The following is a 22,951-nucleotide window of genomic DNA, read 5'->3' as shown; positions in this document are numbered from 1 at the left end:
TCCGGCGCCGCGCCGCGCGGGGCATGCTGGGAGCGTCCCAATAGCCCCACGGGTTGCGGTCGTCAAGGTAACCGCGTTCTTGGCTTCGGCCAAACTTCTCCGAGGTTTCTGGCCTTGCCCTTGAGGCGTTATAGAGGTGCCTGGGTACAGCTGGCCACCGACTGGTCACGCAGCCTCAAGCCTTCAGTCGTGGGTCCTCTGAAACCGGATGGTGTCTGACGAGGACTAGGTGTGATGTAATTCCTGACCGCAGTAAGCGCTCAGAGAGCGTTAGTTATCACCCGCCTGCTCAAGGAGGTCGAGCGCGGTTAAAACAATGAGATCTCCTGATTTGGCTCCCCAGCCAATAAGTCAGAGTCTCACAGACGGAGAAGCTGCCAACACCAGGCATAAACCCACCCTTCGACACATAGGGTTAACGTTCCGAGGGCTGGCCTGGGAACCGTGTGAGAGGTGGAGCGCGGGGGGGGGGCGGGACTTGGCGAGAATAGGGCGGTGCTTGGCCTACGGGGGCGGGGATTCGGATGGCACTTGACCCTCTAGGCGCCGTAAGCCTGCAGAGCATCATGGCGCTGAGCTGTCGACTGGTATTGGCCGCGCTCAGACTGTGGGGTCCGGGAGGTGAGCCACAGCAGGGGAGACACGGGCCTCCGCAGATAAGCTGTCAACGGTGTTTTAGGGGCGGGTAGCTGGAAGCAATTGCGGGAGAGAGGACCCGGCAGGTGCACCCTGTCACAAGGTTCTGCTGACCGGCCATCTGTACCTCATCTCCTTAAAGATGTTTTCCTATGTAGCTGTTTCCATTGCAGCCCAGTCTTTGAACTATTTTACAGAAGTTCATTGTATGGATGTCTTATAATTTATATCACCATTTCCTTATTGAATACTTTCTAATCTTGAATTATTACAAATAACGTGACGAATAATCTTGCTTGCACCCCATTTTGAGCATACATTCCCAGTAGACGGCCTTGTGTAAAGTTACATGGTTTGTATTGTTTTGAGACTGGGTCGCTCGCTCTCTCTCTCTCTCTCTCTCTCTCTCTCTCCCTCCCTCCCTCCCTCCCTCCCTCCCTCCCCCTCCCCTCCCCTCCCCCATTTTCCAAGACTGGGTCTCTTTCTTGTTCAAGCTGGCCTTGGGCTGGCTAGGTGAAGAAGGATGACCTTGAACTCCTGATCCTGCTTGCTTCCACTTCCAAGCTACTGAGATTATGGTCACATGCCACCACATCCAGCTGTTACTTATGTTTTAATTGTCCCCTATAAAGGTGGTGGAGCCAAAAATTTCACCAACAGTCATTCTGTCTGCAAAATAGTTACGTGTTTCTATTGTATACTCTCCTGTATAATCCTGAGAGGGATCAATAGCAGTGATATTTTCAGTTGGAAATGAGTGAGTTTATTAAGTTAGAAAGAAATCATCACATTGCATATTCAAAACAATCCAGCAGAAATCTATTGAGGAAGCTCCTTTAAGGTAGCCAGCTGGGACTTCCAGTAAAGGGAGTCCCTGGCAGAATAGAGTGACCACTTCAGTGAGGTTTTTTTTAGTAAAGCAACAGATAGAGGTAATATCAAATTGGACACTTGTCACATCCAACAGAAACTGATAGAGAAAGTAAAGCCGGGATGGTCAGTTGGAGTTGCCCGATGAGCTTTCCCCCATGTCTGAGCTTCGGGTTTCCTTCCCACGGCAGGCACTTTCCTATACTGGGATAAACAAAATAACCTCCCATGGAAATGGGTCACCTTCTAGCTGTCCTCAAGGGCACAAGTGTTTTCACGCTTGGGCTGTTTTGCTGTTCTCTCTCCATCCTATCACACAGTTAGGGGACCAGCTCTCCAGACTTTGGACTTTGAGACAAACATGGGCCTGATATGGGGTTGTTGGCCTTGCCTTCCAAAGCCATCTTCTCAGTGAGCTCAAACAACACACAACACAGGACAATTTATCATATGATGTGCAAATTTTGTGTGTATTAGTGCTGGGTTTCAAATTCAGGCTTTGCACTTTTCTGGTAGGCTAGCATGGTACCACGGAACTAGAGCCTGGAGTCCTTACATTTTTAGGGCTCACAGTTGTTAGCACCCTATAATGGATGGATATTCAGGTAGACAGTGGTATATGCACTTGATGCAGGAAAGAATTTAGTAAAGAGTTGTTCATTTAAGCTACTGCTACAGAGCTCTTTCTCTATACCAGACTTCTGGGTGCTGAGGTAAAGCAGGGATCAGAAAAGACTAATTTGTGGAAGCATTTCTAATACAAGATCATCTGTGGGACTGTCTGGCTGTCATCAACCCGAACACAGGAGCTCTGGGATGTCTGAGGAGGGGGTACCTTTACAGAACACTTCTTCTGCTCTTGATTTTAGATTTTGGGACTCTTTTATGACTTCATCCTTTGTCTCTTTGCAATGTCTTGGGCAGTACTCAGTACTAGCCTCAGGGTCTCTTCATCTCAGGGACTTTATAGGGGCTGCTTCAGATTGTCCGTAGCAGCTGACTATGATTTGCCTCATGCTCTGGTGTGTGTGTGTGTGTGTGTGTGTGTGTGTGTGTGTGTGTGTGAGAGAGAGAGAGAGAGAGAGAGAGAGAGAGAGAGAGAGAGAGAGAAATATTGCCAGCTGCAGATAGTTTCTGTGATTGCATGACATTTGGGATTCTGGGGACTTTTCAGAGGGTATATAAATGGTAGGACCCCAAGAGGTGGGTGGGTTTTTGTTGCTGGTCATAGTCGGTTAAGTAGTCATGCTCAAAGAAGAAACAAGAAGAAATTAGATATCCTGATGTCAAAGATCAAACTTGCCACAAGGAACTCGATGACCCTAATCAGCAGGAAAAACAGTCTAACAACAACACTGTCCCCTTTCCGACCCAGCTTTATGCGTGGCTCTCTTTCCTTTCCTCTCCTCTCTACCCTTTTCTTCTCTCTTATCTAGTGTTTGGGGTTTAAAAGGGTTGAAGAAAAGGGGTACAGAAGGGTGGAAGAAAGAACCCACAAAGTAGCGAATGCCAGCTACAGGCACTCTAACAGGAGTGAGAGCCAGCACTGCTGCCTTTAAGAGGAGGCCAGTGATTATTTTTGGGATTCAGCAAGGCATTTGACCCTGAGGGATTATGGTACTCCAAAGGGGAGGTCATGCTTCTCAGGCAGAGTATGCTGATTGGGAAAGGGTTACTTAGATTTCGATATTAACACACCCTCCCTTTGTTTGGCTAAACTGAAGGGTTAAAACTATCAGTAGAATGGCATTCTAGGAGAGCTTCTGGGAAAGCAGGCAGCAGGATATGAAGTTGATTCTGTAAGGAGCAAAGGAAGTGACGAGAGCAAACACTGCTAGGATCATCTTGCTAGAAGACAGGCTCTGAAGTGTCTAAAGGTGTGCTTATAACATCTTGATTTCTGGATTGTATTTGAGTAAAAGAGACATGCTCAGATGCCTGTTTTATGTCAATATTAACTTTAGACTAGTCATTTATTTGGGGGAGGGTTGTCAATTTGATCTGTTTGATCTGTTCCCACCAGTGTGGAGAGGCCTCTGTACTGGTGACTGGGGCCATCTGATGGGAGAATTGATCTGGTTCTCCAGCTCTCAAGATGTGAGGAAAGTACCTGTGTCCAGAGGCTGATAGTCTTGAATTCAGAGCAGAATTCCATGGTGATGGGGACATTGCCGCTTGGTTAGATTTCAGGAGAGTCCTGAGTCAAGGCTGTAGACTCAGGAACCTTCCAGGGCCAAGTGAAGCTGCCGTGCCCAGTGTTTCTCTGGCTGCAGAATTTGATGGGGTGGGATGGGGTGGGTGGGAGGCATTTTCAGGCTAGGTTGCAGACTCTGTGCTCTTTGTATTGTACCCCCTCCTCGTATGTGTTTTTAAACAAGCAGGTGTGTGTGTGTGTGTGTGTGTGTGTGTGTGTGTGTGTGTGTGTGTGTGTGGTGTAGAGGCTATAGATTGATGTAGGAGATCTTTCTTTTTTTTTTTTTTTTCTTTTTTCTTTTTTTCGGAGCAGGGGACTGAACCCAGGGCCTTGCGCTTGCTAGGCAAGTCCTCTACCACTGAGCTAAATCCCCAACCCCAGGAGATCTTTCTTGATCACTTAGTTTTTATTTTTATTAAAATCATTTCTAAAAGTTTATGTATTTTATGTGTATGAGTGTTTTCCTTGCATGCATTTCTGTGCACTGTATGTATGCAGTACCTGTGAAGACCAGAAGAAGAGCATGATCCCCTGGGAATGGAAGAACAGTATATGCTCTTAACTTCTGAGCATCTCTCTAGCCCCTCTACCTGTTTTTTTATATTTTTATTCCTTTTAGTTATATGTAGTTGTGTGAATGTCTGCATGTGGATGTGTTCATATGGAGTGCTGGAAGAGGTCAGAAGCTACAGGCCCTCTAGAGCTGAAGTTATAGACAAGACCACGTGGGTGCTAGCAGTTGAACATGGGTCCTCAGGAAGAGCATCAACTGTCCTTGACTAAGGAGCCATCTCTTTAACTCCTGTCTTGTTTTTTGAGACAAAGGCTCTGGATGAATTTGAAACTTAGCAATCTGGCTAGGTTGGTTGGCATTTAAGGCAACTCCGGAGCCTTTGAGAGCTGTGTGGGGAGAGCCCTGATTTGCTGCACACGTGGCCTTGCCTGACTGTATAGGTTTGGCTGCTGAGTCTTGCAAGCTGTCCTGAGGAGCTATTTACCCCAGTACCTCTAGCTCTCAGGTAGGGATTTTTTTTCTAGAATCATTTTTAGAGCCTCGTTTTTATCCCAATTATATCATGGTGTAAAGTCTGAGCATTTTAATGTTCTTTAAACATCATGGTATCTATTACATCCTTGGGGAGTACTTTGGTACTACAGCACGGAGTGATTTCCTTGTTAACAGGCCCCCTTAGCATTAGCATCTGCCTTGCTAGGCTTCAAAGGAGGCCTTTCCCGCTCTGCTAATGAAACTGCCCATTTGCCTTGTTAGGAACTGAATTAGGCAATGGTGATCCGAAATTCTTTTTTTTTTTCTTTTGGTTCTTTTTTTTCCGGAGCTGGGGACCGAACCCAGGGCCTTCTAGGTAAGCGCTCTACCACTGAGCTAAATCCCCAGCCCCGTGATCCGAAATTCTTAAGGAAATTCTAGAGAGTCCTAATATAGATTAAGAAATCTATAACCAAAAAAATTTAGCCCAGGCTTTGTCCAGGGGTAGAGATAGTTTTATGATACTTTCTTCCTCTAGGCTTCTTATTTTCTACAGAAGAGTAAGCTTTATTGTTATTTTTTAAATGTAGTTGGTAATTCTTTGCAATCCCAAGGTCAGAAAGCTATCCCTTTGATATTTTTCTTAGAATTCTTATTGTTCAACACCATGATGCATCATCTTTTGAGATGAGATCTTGCTATGTTGCCAAGGGTGGCTTTGAACTCCTAGTCTTAAAGGGCCCTCCTACCTCTTCTGAGTAGCTTTTGAGTAGCCATGATTACCAATGTGCTTGGCTTATCTCTAATCAATATTTATATATGCTGTGAAGGAGGGTGTCAATTATTCTGTCCGATTGACATCTGTTTATTCCAGCATTTAAATATAAAGCAAGAGCGACACAATGAACTTTTCTCCACTGCGGAGCTCTGGATACCTTTGCTGTAAATCACATCACTATTTCTGTTTCTGGATTCTGTACTCTGTTTTGTGGTGTAAGTCCAAGAACTTCACCTACCCTTTCTACAACTGTCCTTTGCATGTAGGCTTTCTCCCAGAAGAGGCTGTCTTAGTCACTGTTCTATTCCTGTGAAGAGACACCATGACTGTGGCAACTCTTTTTCAAGACAGGGTTCCTCTGTAGCTCTGCCTGTGGTCATGGCAGCACGTCTAAAGGAAAGCATTTAACGGAGACTTGCTTATAGTCAGAGGCTTGGTCAGTCTGTTATCATCGTGTTGGGGAGCATGGCAGCAGGCAGAAAAGCATGGTGCTGGAAAGGTAGCCGAGAGTTTCATCCTGATCCGAAAACAGGGACAGATTGGGCCTAGTATAAGCTTTTGAAATGTCAAAGCCCAATCCCAGTGACACATTTCCTTCAACAAAGCCACACATATGCCACACCTCCTAATCCCTCTCAAGAACTTCCTGGTGCTGAAACAGTCAAATCTATGAGCCTGTGGGGGCCATTCTTATTCAAACCAACATAGAGGTATAACCATTTTTTCCCTTTGATACAGAATTTTTTTTATGAAAAAAGAAATATAAAAGGAAAGAAAAGGACATGACTGCCCCTAGGTATGATGGAGGAGAGTTTATTACAAGAGAGCATAGGCAGAGGCAGGTAGATCTGGGAGAGTCCACAGTGGTCATGACCCTGAACCATGTAGGGAGAAGGGGAGGGGAAGGGAGAGAGGGAAACCAAGTACAGCTTCCAGGAGGCCAACGGTACAAAAGAGAGGCAGGCACCCAATGTCTGGATTATATAGGGAAGAGCCTCTTGGGGGAAGGGCAGTGCAGACTCTGAGTTGGAGAGTTCAGGTGAGATGTGGCAACCATAGTGTTTATCGATAGGGACTGAGGTGCTGGGAGAACCTGGAGGGCAGATCTCTGCTTTGATATGTTAAATAGACATCTCAGCCTCCTGACTCAGGTTTGAAATTGAATATTTTTATTTATTTATTTTGCTATTTGATACAGAGTCTTTCTGTGTAGTCACAGCTGGCATAGAAATAACAGGGATCTGTCTGCCTCTGCCTCCCAAGCACTGGGATTAAAGGTTTGAACCACCACACTGGCCCTGATACAGAATTGTTTTCCTCTAGATAAGACAAGAAAGGGTGATACAGGAAGAAGTGGGGATAGTGGCACACAGCTTTTTGCCTTACACTTGGGAAAGCAGAGGCAGGTGAGCTTTGAATTGGAGACCAGTCCAGTCTACAGAGTGAGTTCCAGGATAGCCAGGGCTACACAAAGAAACCATGTCTCGAAAAATAAAACAATAAAAAGAAGAGGCAAGTTCAGAAAGCATAGAGGAGACTGGAATGGAGGGGAGTTAGAGTCCTTGGAGTTTGTCTTTAAATTCTAACACAATCTCTAAGGTTTATTTCCTATTGTTTTAACATTAATTAAAAAAAGTTTTGCTCATTTCTAAACCTTTATTTCACAGAAATCAGCAGTTTTAATAATTTCTTCCCTGAGATGCTTTGAAATTCTAATTAGTTTGCCTATTTTTGCCTTTTATTCCCTGGGACATCTGGTTTTGCACAGAAAACAAAACCAATTTAGAAATATCAAGTGTTCCCCATTGTTCAGATACTTTCAAGTTGAACTATTGTAATTCTCAACCTATGACAGTTGGAGTACTGACTGGCAGGTGTTCTCCAAAGCCTGCTCCTTCCTCGGAGCTGTCTCTCCGTTAGTGCATTTGTCCCTGGACCTGGCGCCCGCTTTGCTTGCTGCTGGGGTCTGCATTCGGGCTGTTGTAAGTAGCCCCTTGCTTCTCACTGAGCAGTTCCGCCCACTGTATTTTGTGCTTATCCGGTGTGCTGGCAGGAAAGAAAGGGTGCCTAGGACACAAAGCGATTGCCTCTTATGTATTCTTCCCAGCTGGGAACAAGGTTTCTTCCAAGGGAACAAAATCTCTTGTCAGAGGCTTCTCTGTGAGGCTGTTGTGCTTCTTGGGGGAGTTTGAATCCTCTGCCCTGATGGACTAGAGAGAGCAAGTGCCTCTTATCTTAACCATCTTTATGACTAGACCCCCACAGGAGTTCTAAACTAAAAGGAAGGGCCAGGTTGCAGTGAGGAAGAAAGGAAAGTGTGAAGGCTGAGAAACAGATTCTGATAAACGTTCTATTACAGATGTTCAGATATTCTGACAGTTGCTCTGCAAAAGAGGCGGCCAGTACAGTACTCAGTGAGATAAGCCAGTGGACCATCAACCAAACCAAGGCAGGCCCAGACTCTGGACCCCAGGGAGGACTCTCACGCATCTGTCCAAGAAGGCAACATAGACAGTTGGACACAAAGGCCTGTTCTGGATCCTGATGACTCCTCTGATGGGATGGGATCATCTATGGGCATCTCACTCTGAGTGCCTAGACCTTGGACACAAAGCACAGCTCTTGCTTCAGAGCGAATAAGGCATAGATTATTGTGAGCCCAGTATGAGTGACCATACTGGAAACATGGACTCAGATTACACGAAATAAAGTCTCACTTAGGGAAGGAGTCATACAAACTTTCAGTCACAGAATAAAAGACAGTCAGAAATTCATGTATTTACTGAATACATCAGGGGAACATCAGGTAGGTGGGTTAAAGTCAAACAGTAAAATCTGCTGTAGGTTTCAGATACTACCTAATGAGAGTCTAGCTCCTGGATTGGTGGAAGCTTGTATTCTTTGAAGTCAAGACATTCCAAAGGTCTTACTTCATAGTCAGAAGGATGTTACCTATCCTATCCAGGGGACTAAAGGTGACTCAAGATAAGTTTAGCTCTGGATCTGCAACATTCCAACTCTAAAGTTCCAACTGGCCAAGCAGCTGTGGTTTTTCAGAGCCCTCTAGCTCACGCCATTGATGATGGGACTGTGTTGGTTCCTGGATGTAATCAGTGAACCTGTCTGTAAACCAGAAATGTTTTGCCCCCAAGTGAATCTCAATTCCTGATGCGAGATGGTTCTGTGATTTAGTTGGTAGTCATGCGTGTTGGGAAAGTGGTTGTTTGGATGCACTGGAGAGGCCAGGTCCACCTTTGATGGTGGGAAGAGTCCAGCCGAGGTCACTCTTGCTAGCCTAAGACTGTTGCCTGCTGCCTTTCTTCTGTGCTCTTGCCGTCAGTATTACAGGTGGGAGAAGGCCCATATCCCTCTCTGTGGGAGCCTCAGGCGGCTTTGGATGTGGAGGACACAGTGAGAAGAAGCTGTCTCTGCAGGACGTAGCTGAGCTGCTTCGGACCAGAGCCTGCAGTAGGGTTGTGGTCATGGTGGGGGCTGGCATCAGCACACCCAGTGGTATCCCAGACTTCAGGTATGCTGCAGTTCCCTTGGATGCCATTTCCTCACTGTCTTCTGTAGGGCGGCTCAACCTTTCCCTTCTCTCTACAGATCCCCAGGGAGTGGCCTCTACAGCAACCTTCAGCAGTATGACATCCCGTACCCTGAGGCCATCTTTGAACTAGGCTTCTTTTTTCACAACCCCAAGCCCTTTTTCACGTTGGCCAAGGAGCTGTACCCTGGGCACTACAGGCCCAATGTCGCTCACTACTTCCTTCGGCTGCTTCACGACAAGGAGCTGCTTCTGCGGCTCTACACACAGAACATCGACGGGCTTGAGAGAGGTGAGCCTTGGCCCCTTGCATGTCTGTGCCTGTTTCTCAGGCCGTCCATGGCCTAGTGTTTATGTTGGCCCTGGGACTGTTGCTAGGCAGCTGGCTATGCCTTTACCACTTCTGTGTTTGGGGCCACATGGAAACCTCTCTGCAGGCCTGTCTCCTACACACCTTCTGGGTTCTGAGTTTAGATGGAACTAAAAGTCTTATTATTTTGAATCTAGTGTTTCTCCCTCTCTCTCTCTCCCTCCCTCCCTTCTCTCACTGTCCCTCCATCTCTGGCTCTCTGGCTCCCACCTAAGGAACCCTTAGGCCTTTCTCTCAGTTCCCATGTACGACACATGGCCAGTCCTTATTCTCTGTTCCCTCCATCTCTTTCGCCCTCAGATTATTTTCAGGCAGATCCCTCACATCATGGCGTTAATATAGAAACAATGTCTAGATGTTTATGGATATCTATGAAAGATAAAGCCTTGTTGAAGCACAACTCTGATGCCGTTGTACTGAAGAGCCTCCAACATTTCAGTGTTGTCCCAGTCAGTGACATCTTGGCTCAGCTTCATACCGAGATAGCAATGGTTAGAGCCTGAGTACCCTGAGGGAGGTGCTAGTGCTTCCCCAAGATGCAATCTGCAGGCCCATGGCAGATCCACCCACTCTGCCATTCTGTGGGGTGCTGTGGTCTGAAGTAAGACATCACATTGCAGGGATAGAATCCTGTGAGAAGGAGTCTACAGCCCAGCACCAGAGGCAGTAGTGGCTACCCCAAGTTCCCCTAAGCAGAAGGAATGGTTTTAGGGGAAGGTAGGAAATTCTTGGCTTTGGGTTTAAGCACTGCAGTTACCAAAGAGCAGTAATAAACTTCATGAGGACTGTTTGTTGTTGAGGAGGTTCTGCTACAGCCCCCCCATAAACCTCGAATTTACTCCGTCGTAGCTCAGGCTGTCTCGGAATCTCAGTTTTTTAGCCTCAGCCTCCACAGTGCTAGGGTTATGTGTTTGAGCCACTACATGCAGCTAAGAAGTCTTTGCTCATATACAGGTTTTTGAAACCTAGTTTCATCAAGCCCAGCAGGTGTGCTTGTATACTTGCATAGCCATCCCAGAGGCTGTGACACTGAGATTTGCTTTGGATTTCAGCATCTGGTATCCCTGCCTCAAAGCTGGTTGAAGCTCATGGGTCCTTTGTATCAGCTACGTGCACGGTCTGTCGAAGGTCCTTCCCAGGGGAAGACATACGGGTGAGTCACCTCCCGAAATGGACTCTGCCTTCTGCAGTTCTTGGGGGTGGAGGATCTTATAATAGTTTGTTTTGTGCTTGTTTATTTGTTTGTTTTTAAAACAGGATGCCCACGGAGGTCTGAAACTCACTAAAATAGCTAGGCTGGCCGGCCACGCAACCCTAAGGATCTGCCTGTCTCTGCCTCCCCAGTGCTGGGATTACAAGTGTATCTTACCAGGCTCGGCTCTGCTCGCTTCTTTGCTTGCTTGTTTGTTTCCGACAAGGTGTTTATTTTTGATGAACGCTTGTGTTGCTCCTCCCTTTTGGCCATTGAGAATGTGGGTGTGGGTGTGCCGACAACTCTTGGAGACCCTGCTTTCGATTCTTTTCATTATATTCATAGGAGTGAAATTGTTAACGTCTGTGGTGAACCTGACTTAAATTTCTGAGGTTTCCTTGACCTTTCCAAAGAGGCTGACCCATGTACATCCCTGCCCTTTGTCTCCTGCTCCTGCACTGCAGTTACGCTGATGACTTTGTCCACTGTGCAGAGCATTGGGCAATGCTCAGTGTTGTCAGGTTGTTTGGTTGGCTGGGCTTTTGGCAACTATCATAGTTTTTCTTGTGTTTTCTTCTCAGTGTTTAAATGTTCTTTCGTTTATGAATTTGATCCATTTTGAATTAATTTTTGTATACAATACATGCACAGTTCCAACTTACCAGCTGAGATGAAGTCAATCTAGTCTAGAACAAAGAATTACATTTATTTGAAGCTTCCCCCAAGCCCCAAAACAGGCTTTCTCTGTGTAGCCCCGGCTGTCCTGGGACTCACTCTGTAGACCAGGCTGGCCTTGAACTTCTTTGGATCTTAGTATTCTGATCTCAAAGACAATTCAGGAAGTAGAGAATGTGACATCTGATCGTGACCCGTTTTCATAGCTTAATCTCAGAGGGTTTGTTTTGGGGTTGTGAGAGGTGTGAGGGGTGAACTTGTCTCCCGTGAAGCCTTGTTTGGCATAGTTCATGAGGTCTGCATGTGCTGGTGAGTGCATGTTCGTCTGCAGACCTGCCTGCCACCTGCCTTACAAAGACACACATTCCATTTAAGGACTCACAACAGGCTGTTCAACTGGGACTTTCTTCCTTAAAGAATTCATCTTTTCACTGTACCTATCCACTTTTTTTTAGCACTTTAAAATTTGATATTATTTGTTTTATGTGCATGGGTGTTTAGCTGGATGTATGTCTGTGCTCTGTGTGTGTGCATGGTGCCCAAGGCTAGAAGGGGAGTCAAATCCCCTGGAATTGGAATGTGGACAGGCTGTGAGCCACCATGTGTGTGCTAGGAATTGAACTCAGGTCCTTTGGAAGAGCAGCCAGTACTTTAAACTCCCCTGTTTCTCCAGCTTCTCTCAGGCTCCCCTCAACCCACTTTGTGACAGGGTCTCACTCTGTAGCCCTGGCTAGCTTGGAACTTGCTATGTAGACCGTGCTGGCCTTGAACTTGCAGAGATCCACGTGCCTCTGTGTCCTAAATTCTAGGATGACAGGTGTGCACCACCATGCTACTATAGTGCCCAAACTATACTTCCTCCCCAATAATAGGCTTGATATCCTTTTTTAAAAGTATTGATCATGTATGTAGGGATTTGTTTGGGGCTCTCTGCTCTGTTCTATTGAGTTGTCCATCTTTTTTTTTTTTTTCTTTTTTCTTTTTTCCGGAGCTGGGGACTGAACCCAGGGCCTTGCGCTTGCTAGGCAAGCGCTCTACCACTGAGCTAAATCCCCAACCCCTGTCCATCTTTTTTTATGCCAGCATCACTGCTTTGGTTACTGTAGTTTGTAGCAAGTTTTAAAGTCAGGAAAGGTAGTGGTAAATAATAAAAAAGATACACTATTCCGTGCTTTTGTGGGCACCAGAGGGCCTCATGGCATCTGTGGGGCATTTTCATCTCAATCAGCAAAATGTCTCGACCTGACTCTCTAAGTTCCCAATTTCCATCCCACACTGCTGTCAGCTACTCTCTGGCCCCAGCAGCGGCTGCCCTCTTGAGACTCTGCTGCGAAATCTGCTCATATTGCCAGCATCCACCCCTTACGGTTATAGTCACAATTCCCAGTATCTCAGTAAAATTGACGCTTTAGAAGCTTGTAATTTATCAATCAGATTTTTATTAGTAAATCCTCACTTCACAAAAACATCCCCACAATAAACTCACAAGCAATTGATAATGATATAAACTGCCTACCTAGACAAGACAAATTGCCTATAAAAATCCATCCCTTAAGGATTTTCATAGCTACCTGTGGCCATTTAAGGCCACGCGGATCTGGGTCGTCCTCCTCTGCCTCCATCTTGGTTCTTCTCTCCTCTCTCTCTCCTCTCCAAACTCAGTGCCCGCCTTACTTTTTCACTGCCCAACCACAGGCCTTGCCTTATCTTGTGCCTGCCCTCACCTGCATAAAGACATCAATTCACAAGGAAATATGAATTAAAGTTCTTTATTTCACGAATGTGTGTGAGTGTGTGTGTGTGTGTGTGTGTGTGTGTGTGTGATGTACAAGGTCAGAAGAGGGCATTGGATCCCCTGGGACTGGAGTTGCAGATAGTGTGAGCCACCGTGTGGGTGCTAGGGATCAAACCCAGGCCCTCTGCAAGAGCAGCAGTGCTCTTAACCACTAGGCCATTTCTCTAGCCTATGCAATATGAATTTTAACAAGTTTTAGGATGGCCATGTCAGCTTTTGTTACTACAAGAAATACATCAAATAATAAACTTAGAAGACAAAAGGTTTATCTTGGCTCCAGTGTCAGAGATTCTGGCCCATGTTTCCGGACTGTGACAAGGTAGCACTCCATGATGGGAAGTGTTACAAAAGTGCCCATCCCATGGTTACAAAGAAAAGAGAAGAAGGAAGAGGGAGGGGTCCACTCCCCTTTGAGGACGTGCTCCATATGACCTGTTCTCCAGTGAGTCCTGTCTTCCACGGGTTCTACCCCCACAGCAGTACCACAGGCGAGGAGTGCGTCCTCAGCACATGGCCTTTGGAGATCAGCTTTTTTGTTTTGTTTTAGAATCTTTGGAGTTTTGGCAGAATTAAGTAGGAAGTCAGATAGTTACCATGCACCCATACTTTTACACGTACAGCTTCCATCACTGCCAGCATGCCCACCAAAGTCAGATACCTTGAGCTGATGGACTCACGTGGAGTGGACAACACACTCCTGGAGCCCGCAGTAACCTTAGTGTGGCGTTTTCTGTGGGTTTGGACTACTGCCGCTCTCCTCAAGCTCCTTTGGGTTCTTCGTGTTCATCTTACGTCTACTTCAACCCTTAGCAACTCTGATCTTGTTTTCTTACTGATCTGTCTTGTCTAGAATGTCATAACATTGGGATCATACAGTATGGAGACTTTCGTACTGGCCTTTTTCGCTTGGCAGCGTGAGTTAACGGACAAGACATTGTTCACCCCTCACACACACACCTGTCACAATCCTCGAATAAACCCTCTAGGATTAAGCCTTGAAAACAGCCACCATCAGACCGCCCATCCTCTATGTATTTTTCTGGCCCAACAGCTGACTTCTTATTAGTAATGTGTAATTAGTCTAGATTTGCCATGGTTCATCCACTCTGCAATGTGAATGCTTATGCTTTATGCATTTGCTTTATGCAGGTTTTTGTGTGAATGTAAATCTTCAAATTCATTGGGTAAATATTAAACATGATTTTTGGATCACAGTAGAAGTGTGATTAGTTTGGTAAGAAGAACTAGGGCTAGCTATAGCTTAGTAGTATATGTATGGATATAGCTTAGAGAGCTTGACTAGCTCATGTGAGGCCCTGGGTTCAGTTCCCAGCAACACACACAGGCATGCATGCACATACACCCTGTCTTCCAAAGTTACTATGATACTGTGCTTTCCAACTGGCAGCCAGAACCCCTACTGCTCCATGTCCTCATCAGTATTTTTTAATTATCCATGTTCAGGATCCAGGTCAGATCTGATCAGTGATACCTGTTGATTTAATTTTCAATTCCTTGGTGGTTTTTAATGGTGAGCATCTTTTCAGGTGGTTGCTTGTTATCTTTTGTTCTTTGGGGAGGTCTTTCTCTTTCCTGTCCTTCTCTCTCTCCCCTCCCTCTCTCTCTCCCCTCCCTCTGTCTCTCCCTCCCTCTGTCTCTCCCTCCCTCCTCCTCCTTCTTCTTTCTCCCTTCCTCTTCGTCCTCTTCCTCCTCCTCCTCTTCTTTTTATTTGTTTTGTTTTGTGTTTTTGTTTGTTTTGAGACAGGGTTTCTCTGTGCAGCCCTGGATGTCCTGGAACCAATCTGTGGACCAGGCTGGCCTCAGACTCAGAGGTCCGCCTGCCTCTGTCTCCTAAGTGCTGGGATTAAAGGTGTGCTTCTCCACCACCCAGCTGTGGTTTGCTATTTTCAAAATTGATTTCTTCTAGTTGAACTTTAGGAGTTCATTGTAGGAGCTAGCAGGATGGCTGCACAGGCAAATTTACTTTTTTTTTTTTTTTAAGATGCAAGGCAGTTTAAGACCAAGGCAGTTTTAAAAAAAGACTTTTTGTTGTGGTTCCAGAGGGATAAGAGTCCATCCTGGTTGGGGCACAAGGCAACAAGAGGCAGGCATGGCTGCAGGAATAGGAAGCCAAGAGCTCACATCTTTAAAGGCAAGCATGAAGCAGGGTGAGGATAACTCTCAAAGTCTGCTCCCACTGCTATGTCTCCTCCAGCCAGGCAGCACCTCCTAAACTTCCCCCTAAGCACTGCAGCTGAGGCCAGGCGCTCCAGGGCCTGGCCCTATGGGGTCATTGCTTTTTCAAAGTACCACAGGGAAGGTGCTTGGTGCCAAGCCCGACAACTGAGTTCTATCCTTGGGCTTCACATGCTGAGGCAGAGAAACAGTCCCTACATGCCAACTTACATGGGCATCATGCCCTATACATACAAAATAAAAGTGGAATAAAAAGGTTCTTTTGGTATATTTTAGTTAATAGTTCATTATCAGATACGTCTTTTGTTCTCTCTCCTCTCACCAGTTCGCAGTCTCCTTTGGCTTTGGAGTCCTAATAATCTGGGAGCTCTCTGACTTCACTTTCCTTCTTCCATGCCGAAATTGGCTCTCCTAAATCCATTAGCTAATCATGTTTTCTGCATATTTTTCAGACTTTTTCCTTAAGAATTTGCAGCTTCCCTGTGTTGTGTTTCCATATGCGTCCCTTTGATTCATTCTGCTTCTGTCACTGCAGGGGAATCCCCAGCCAGGCTCACCTTAGCTGCTCATCACTTCCACCCCCTTCCTCCCCTCTCCGTGTTCCCGGAGTAGATGAGCATTCACCTTCTGTCCGGCAGTCCAGTCGTGGCTTCTCTGCAGTGTACGCTGTTGCTACTGCTTGTGTTGCATTCTGGTGATTTCTTCTGGTCTATTTCAAGCTTATCAATACCTTGTTGTGTTGTAGAGAATAAAGTTCTTTCATTGGAATTTATCTTTGCTTTTTACTACCAGAAGTTCTATTTGGTTCTTTTAAAAAATAATCCATAATATTCAAAAATTTTCTTTTCCTAGATATCTTAAGCTGGCCATTTTCCCCCTTTTAATTTAAACACAATATCGTTTTATTACCTGTAGCTTATAATGTCTGGCACCTGTTAGCAGTTGTTTCTACTCATTCTTGCTGAATTTATTCTGCTAAAACCTACTTAGTTAGCTATAAATCTTTATTTTACAAGGATGTTTCTGTGGCCTTGTCAGAAAGTGTATTGCCTCCTTTTCTGTTTGGCGTGAGACATGGTCTATGGTCAGTTACTAGAAATTGTCATCTACTTTATCTTAGCCTCTGAGGAGGCAGTCTGTGGCAGCGCTGGTCACTCCTGACAGTGTCAGCAGTGAGTTGCAGCTGACATCTAGGGTGGAAGCAGAACACTGGGGACAGGCCCGTGCTGCCTTTCTCACTGTGTTCAGGATGCCTACAGAACACTCTAAGGGCTGTGGGCCATCCGAGGTGGAACCTACAGGAGAATTTGTGGGTAAAACTAGGACTTGATTTGACATATTTCAGAACACCCCCCCCCCCAATTTAAGAAACAGTTGACAAAAATTGCTAAAGCCACATGTGGTCTATGACAAAATTGCCTTGAAAAGCCATTGCCTTTCTGTCTTTTAAAAGTCATCTTCCTCTCCCTTCCTCTCTGATTCCCCAGGCTGACGTGATGGCAGACAGGGTGCCCCGCTGCCCTGTCTGTACTGGCGTTGTGAAACCTGACATTGTGTTCTTTGGGGAGCAGCTGCCAGCAAGGTTCTTACTACATGTGGCTGATTTCGCCTTGGCAGATCTGCTACTCATTCTTGGGACCTCCCTGGAGGTTTGTTGAAATTCATGTGGGGATGGATGGGAGGGGGGTATGGAGGGCTAGGGCCTGGTTGATGGTGCTACCTTTTTAGGTGAGTAGAGTCTCTCTGGTGGTGACACTTGGGGTTTGAGAGCAATGGCTATGTAGGAGGTGTAAGGGCGTATTAAAAGGTTAGCCATGAGGCCGGGCTGAAGGACTGATCTTGGCACAGAGCTTGTACTATGGGATGGGAAGCACATGGCAGTCCTGAAGTGAACTTTGGTGGGAGGAGGTTTGGCTGCGCATCAGCAGTTAGCTGGTGGGGACCAGTGGGGTTGGGGTCTACATGTGGTATGTTTGTGGCTCTGTATGGAGGTGACCACTGGAGGGGTACAAGCTGTTGATCTGCATCAGAGTCTGAATGCCAGGAAGTTTCCAAAAGGTGTAAAGAGGGAAGACCACGGGCTGGAACCCATCCATGTGTAGACACAGGGGCAGAAAGTCCAAAGGCTGTGTTCAGGAGGCCAGATGTGCGGAGGCCGAGGTCTGTGCACTCAGCCTGTTACTGTTCCTGCATGATGTGAACCAGGCCAGTCTGGTGCTTTATACCACTAAAGTGAGACTCAAAACTAAGGCACCATTATGGATGGGTGTACAGAAGGGAAGTGTGAGAGTGAAGGAACAGTGTGGCATGGGCTGAGGAGGGGTGAGCCTTATCAGTAGGTTTCAATAAAGAGGTAGGACTTCCCGCTTAAGGTTTGGTGGGGCACCCCACAGTGGCCGGCAGTGAGGCCTGGGCTGTGGGGGTGACCACAGGGAAGCCTGATGCTCTGCTTTCTGCTGAGAAGGCTCCTGTGGGCTGTGCTGTGAGTTGGCCAGGACAGGGCTCCACAAAGGCCCTGCTGCTGGGCTTGGATGGTCTTGGCAGATGGTTAGATAAACCAGCAGGGGTCCAGGACTGTGGTGTAAAGGCAGAAGGCACTATGCCACGTAGGACGTGGGAGAGAGTACGCTACCACAGGACTACGGTGGGGCCTGTTCCCATCGCATGGGTCTGAGGACACCAGCTCAGCCTTACACAGGTATCTGGTAGCAACGCTGGAATACCTTTTAAAAGTACATGGTCACGAAATGCGGGCGTGGGAAGCAGAGTCAGGAGGGACCTGAGGAAGGAACTGGGTGAAAGGTGAGCAAGCAGGAGATTCCAGAGTGCTGTGATAGACACAGGTTTGGAAGGAAGGACAGACTTCCAGAGTGCTGTGATAGACACAGGTTTGGAAGGAAGGACAGACTTCCAGAGTGCTGTGATAGACACAGGTTTGGAAGGAAGGACAGACTTCCAGAGTGCTGTGATAGACACAGGTTTGGAAGGAAGGACAGACTTCCAGAGTGCTGTGATAGACACAGGTTTGGAAGGAAGGACAGACTTCCAGAGTGCTGTGATAGACACAGGTTTGGAAGGAAGGACAGACTTGGGTGGGGGTAGAGGGGCAGTCAGGGGTCAAGGGTTGGGCCTCTGGTCTGTGGTCCTCAGTATATGGGCCCAGTTCTTCTGATTATGGCGCTATCAGATAAGGATACTAAGGCCATCAGTCACCTTTATTTTTGAAGTAAAATGAAAATAGCCATTTCTCCCTGATTATAAATGTACCATCTGATTTCTTTGTTTACTTTGAGACAGGGTCTTTCTACATAGCCAATCTGTCCTGGAACGCAGTATGTAGACCAGGCTGGCCTTGAACTCACAGAGATCCCCCTGCTTCTGTATTCAGAGTGCTGGAATTACAACCACTCCGAATACAGAGTGCCCGCCAACCGTATGCTTCTACTCATTTCTGCCAGGTGGTGGTGGCACACGCCTTAAATGCCAGTGTTTGGGGCACAGAGGCAGGACAGCCAGGACTGTACAGAGAAAACCTGTCTCAGAAACCAACAACCAACCAGTGACTCATTTACAACAGCAGAGGCAAAGTCAAGAATCAACTTTATTTTCTTTTAATTTTTATTACCTGCCACATTTTGCTACCATATGTGGGTGTTATGTCTGCACATATTTTTGGTGCCTGTGGAGACCAGAAGAGGGCATCTGAGCCCCAGGAACTAGATGTGGAGGTAGCTGTGAGCTGCCATGTAGGTGCTGGGATTCTCTGGAAGAGCAGCTAGTACCCTTAACCTCTGAGCCATCTCTCCAGACCTAAGACTCAGCTTTAAAGACCAGCAGCTACTAATATTTTGGCCTATGTCGTCTTGGGTATCTTTTCTTGGGAACAAAGGGCAGCCAGAAGCTGCGCACTGTGTTATGTGGGTGGTGTGAGCGTCCACCTGAGCAGCCTTGCTAGTGCCCTGCTAGTGTGTCTTGTGAGTGTGAGGGCAGACAGGACAGGCCTCAATCCATTACCAGTGTGGGGTGACAAATCTACAGTGTTCTATACCCCATGTTTGTGAAAAAATAGTGACATGCTAGACTGCGTAGCGCTCAGGAGCTCTACTGTGTCTGGACCTGTAAGAAAATGTCTCTAGGCAGTTTCTCATTGGTGGACAGTAGAGACACACAGTAATTTGTGTTGTCTGCCTGCAGTGACTCTCCTTGTATTTACACCTCTGCACATCTTCTGCAGGGCAAATGCTGATACTTGGTAAAGAGTCCAGTTTCTCCTATATTCACCAATATGAAAATGACCTATTTTGGTTTTCTGCCAGTCTGAAAAGTAATAAATAGGTATGAGGGGCTGGTGATGTGGCTTTGTGGGTTGCTTGCCTAGCAAGTGCAAAGCCTGGGTTAGTTCCCTCCACAGGCGCTGTGAGATCTTAGATCCCCACTTGTGATCATGTACCATTTGTTAGTTCCCTCCACAGGCGCTGTGAGATCTTAGGTCCCCACTCGTGTTTATGTACCATTTGCTTTCTTTGCCTAGTTGTACCCTTCACCCACTTTCCTCTGCGCTGTAGATTAGCAGCATAACTGATGTGTATAAAGCACCCCACCATACACTTTTCCACAGTGGCTCTATGTAGACGTCAGTGTGGCAGTGCTCAAGTCACCTCTCCTCTCACTGAAGGTTCACGTCTAGAACACCTTTCCCTCCTCACACCTGCAAACCCATTTGTCTTTATTCTTATGAACTTTAAAAAAAATTTGTTTCTATGCATGTGTAGGCCAGAAAACAATTTGTGAGACTCCATTCTGTCCTTCAACTATGTGGATTCTGGGGATCAAACTCGGCTTGTCAGGATTGGTGGCAAGCTCCTCACACACTGAGCTGTCTTGGCCTTCCCTTACTTTTTAAGAGCTGTTAAGGTCTTTTGGCCTGTTTTGCCTTTTATTGAAAATTATATATATGAATATTTGCCTGTATGTATGTATATATTTATGTACATATGTATGTGTGTATACCCTGTGGGTCTGGTACCTATGGGCAGGATATTGAATACTCTAGAACAGGAGGTACAGTTGTGAACTGCCATGTGGGTGCTGGGAACCAAACCCAGCAGCAAGTGCTCTTAACTGCGGAGACATCTTTCTGGCCCCTTATTTTGTTTTGAGGTGAGGGTCTGGATGACCTTAAAACTTGCTGTGTAGCTGAGGATGACCTTGAACATCTGACCCTGTCTCCATCTCTGACTGCTGGCATTATAGGTGCACCACTCTCATACTTGCTAAGCAGCTGTGTTGTTCACATTTAATCTAGAATCCATTTCAAAGTTCCTTGGTGAAAGGTAAAAACTGGCTTGTCCCTTTAGATAAGAGCCAGGCTGGTATCTCCCCAAATGCACTCATTTCCCAGTTATTCTTGGTGACAGTAGCATTGCCCTTTAGGACACTGATGGGGACCCAGGAGGTGGGACAGTAGCAGGCTGGTAAAGGATGCTTGCTCCTCTATGTCCTGAAAGTATAGGGGGTGCTCAGAGCAGGGACAAGGCTGTAGAGTGGACGATGCTTGGATGCTTGCAGGCAGAGCACACAGACAGGGAGGAAGGACGGAGTATGGACAGGTCAGGGTTTGTGTTGGCCCACTGAGCAGAGAGAGGCTATAGATGGGAAAGAGATCACCCAGACCAGAGTGTAAACAACCTTCAGAAACTAAGTGGCAGGCTCTGTGTCACAGTGTCAGCTTTCTCTCCAGCTCTAAGGCCTCAGTGACTGTAGTTCTCAACGTCTTCATGTGCATGGACGCCCTGCCCTTCACTTCTGGGTTATCTTTCAGGTGGAGCCTTTTGCCAGCTTGTCTGAATCGGTACAGAAATCAGTGCCCCGACTGCTCATCAATCGAGACTTGGTGGGGTCCTTTGCTCTGAGTCCTCGAAGGAAAGATGTGGTCCAGCTAGGGGATGTAGTCCAGGGTGTGGAAAGGCTGGTGGACCTCCTGGGGTGGACACAAGAGCTGCAGGATCTCATCCAGCGGGAAAATGGAAAGGTACGAAACTCAGCTCTGGGCTAGTCCGCGCATCCTCTTCTGGTCACTGCCCTCAGCACACGGTTTAGGATGGCTTTCTGCTTCCTGCTCTACAACTCTGCTGGGACTTGGGTCTGTGACCTAGGGGAGGGCAAGGGCTGAGAAGCGGACATTCGCTGCACCCTGCATGGGACAGAGTCAACCGGGGATGGTTTGTTAATCAGTGTTGTTACCCATTACAGCCATTGGGACTAGGAAGCCAGGGAACACTGTGTTCTAGGCTTTACAGTTCCTGTGAGTCACAGAAAAGAATCTTCCTGTGAGAACCATGTTATATGTGGTTCTTATAAGCAGGTGAAGCAGTGCCCAGAGGATCTCACCCAAATGTATCACAGTTATGTTATGTGGCTCTGGGCCTTGGCCTGTGGTCTCCTCACTTTCACTGGCAGAAGCTCCCAGCCTCTTGTTTAGCCTGAGCTCTTAATGAAACTGGACCAAACTGAAGCAGGACATATTGAGAAGGAGCCTTGGCATGTACTGCTTCCACAGATGTAACCACCAGGATTACATCGTCTTGTTCCAATGTTAGGCTCTTAGAGCTAAATGTACGCAGGTGCCATTTATTAGAAAACAGTCTTGATTTAGCTGCCTATGCGCTAGGCCTTCTGGGATCCCTTTTCTTCTTCAAAGACAAAAGTTTGTTCCATAAAGTATTTTTGCTTGACTTCAATGACTGATCCATGTGTGGGATATGCTAGCCTCTCGGCGTGTGGTAGTAACTGCCCTTCTGTCTGTTCTAGCTGGATGGACAGGACGGATAAGACAGACTATGGCTTACTTCTTCACCTGCGGGAAAGTCGCACAGGAGATCATCCTATTCCCAGGGAGACCTCATGTCTGAAAACAGCTCCGACAGGTTTACAAACATGGGCCAGACCACAACATGTGTCCTGGGCAGTAGTCCCAAGGCTGCCTTTGTTAAGGCTGACCAGGGACCTTTACCCTTGGGGCCATGTGTTACCATACAAAGGAGCTCCACGTGTGTGCTCTGTCCACCCATCACTGCTGAAGCTTGCAGTACAGTGCTGCTTTCTGACAGAGGCCTTAGTTACCAAGAGGGCAGGGCAGCATGCCCATCGCTAGACAGCTGATACGCTAGGCTAATCTAGCATGTTGGTCGGTAAAGTGGCATCTTTAACTGAAAAATCATTTTTCGCATGAAATAAATTTAGTATAAAAATGTGGCATCCTTTCATTTGTCTCTTTGGGATAGTAAGTGTTGACATATTTCAGGTTGTGTGGGTATTCTCCTCTGGATGACAGAATTGAGCCCATTTTTCCCTTGGCTTACCCTGGTGTTAACTCAGGCCCCTCTCATACATTCCCTCAAAAATACCCCGTCCTTTAGAATCCCCATCTGCCCAGGCCCCCTCCCCCGGAGCTGAGGACTGAACCCAGGGCCTTGCGCTTGCTAGGCAAGCGCTCTACCACTGAGCTAAATCCCCTCTCTAAGGCACTTCCCACTACTCCACCCAGACTTCTTCCAGTAACGATGCTAAAGCCAACGGCAGGCATTACTCTGGGAAACCCCACTGGGCTCCTGTTTTCCCGTCCTGTATGTGGTTATGACTAAGCACAGGCTGCTTCCTCCCTGACTCCTACTCAGAAAGTTTAGGCTGTTTGCAGGTAGAAGCACCCCA

At 46.8% G+C, this 22,951-nt stretch overlaps 1 protein-coding gene across 11 annotated transcripts; it reads left to right on the top strand.

The window, feature by feature from the left end:
• Positions 1-48: 48 nt before the first annotated feature.
• Positions 49-22,491, top strand: Sirt3 (sirtuin 3). 11 transcript variants are annotated; one of them, XM_063286528.1, is made up of 7 exons: positions 49-67; positions 8,807-8,995; positions 9,073-9,305; positions 10,436-10,536; positions 16,729-16,890; positions 21,063-21,272; positions 22,052-22,491. In XM_063286528.1, exons 2-7 carry the CDS (start codon positions 8,949-8,951, stop codon positions 22,070-22,072), a joined length of 774 nt encoding a protein of 257 aa, XP_063142598.1. In that variant the 5' UTR covers positions 49-67; positions 8,807-8,948; the 3' UTR covers positions 22,073-22,491. The 11 variants fall into 11 exon arrangements, with proteins under 11 accessions (XP_063142598.1, XP_063142595.1, XP_063142599.1 ...); XM_039107846.2 differs by lacking the exon at positions 49-67 and adding an exon at positions 91-229; XM_063286513.1 differs by lacking the exon at positions 49-67 and adding an exon at positions 317-444.
• Positions 22,492-22,951: the final 460 nt, after the last annotated feature.

Source organism: Rattus norvegicus, chromosome 1 (genome assembly GCF_036323735.1).
Source record: "Rattus norvegicus strain BN/NHsdMcwi chromosome 1, GRCr8, whole genome shotgun sequence".
Lineage (NCBI taxonomy): Eukaryota > Metazoa > Chordata > Mammalia > Rodentia > Muridae > Rattus > Rattus norvegicus.
Note: the sequence above shows the minus strand (reverse complement) of the source record. Positions and strands in the feature narration are given on the sequence as shown.

Bases quoted from the DNA above. Each gene is read 5' to 3' on its own strand.
- Sirt3 (XM_063286513.1), top strand. From the start codon at position 317: ATGAGATCTCCTGATTTGGCTCCCCAGCCAATAAGTCAGAGTCTCACA. The intron at 10,537-16,728 runs GTGAGTCACCTC...CTGATTCCCCAG, and splicing joins TCCCAGGGGAAGACATACGG to GCTGACGTGATGGCAGACAG. The intron at 16,891-21,062 runs GTTTGTTGAAAT...GTTATCTTTCAG, and splicing joins TTCTTGGGACCTCCCTGGAG to GTGGAGCCTTTTGCCAGCTT.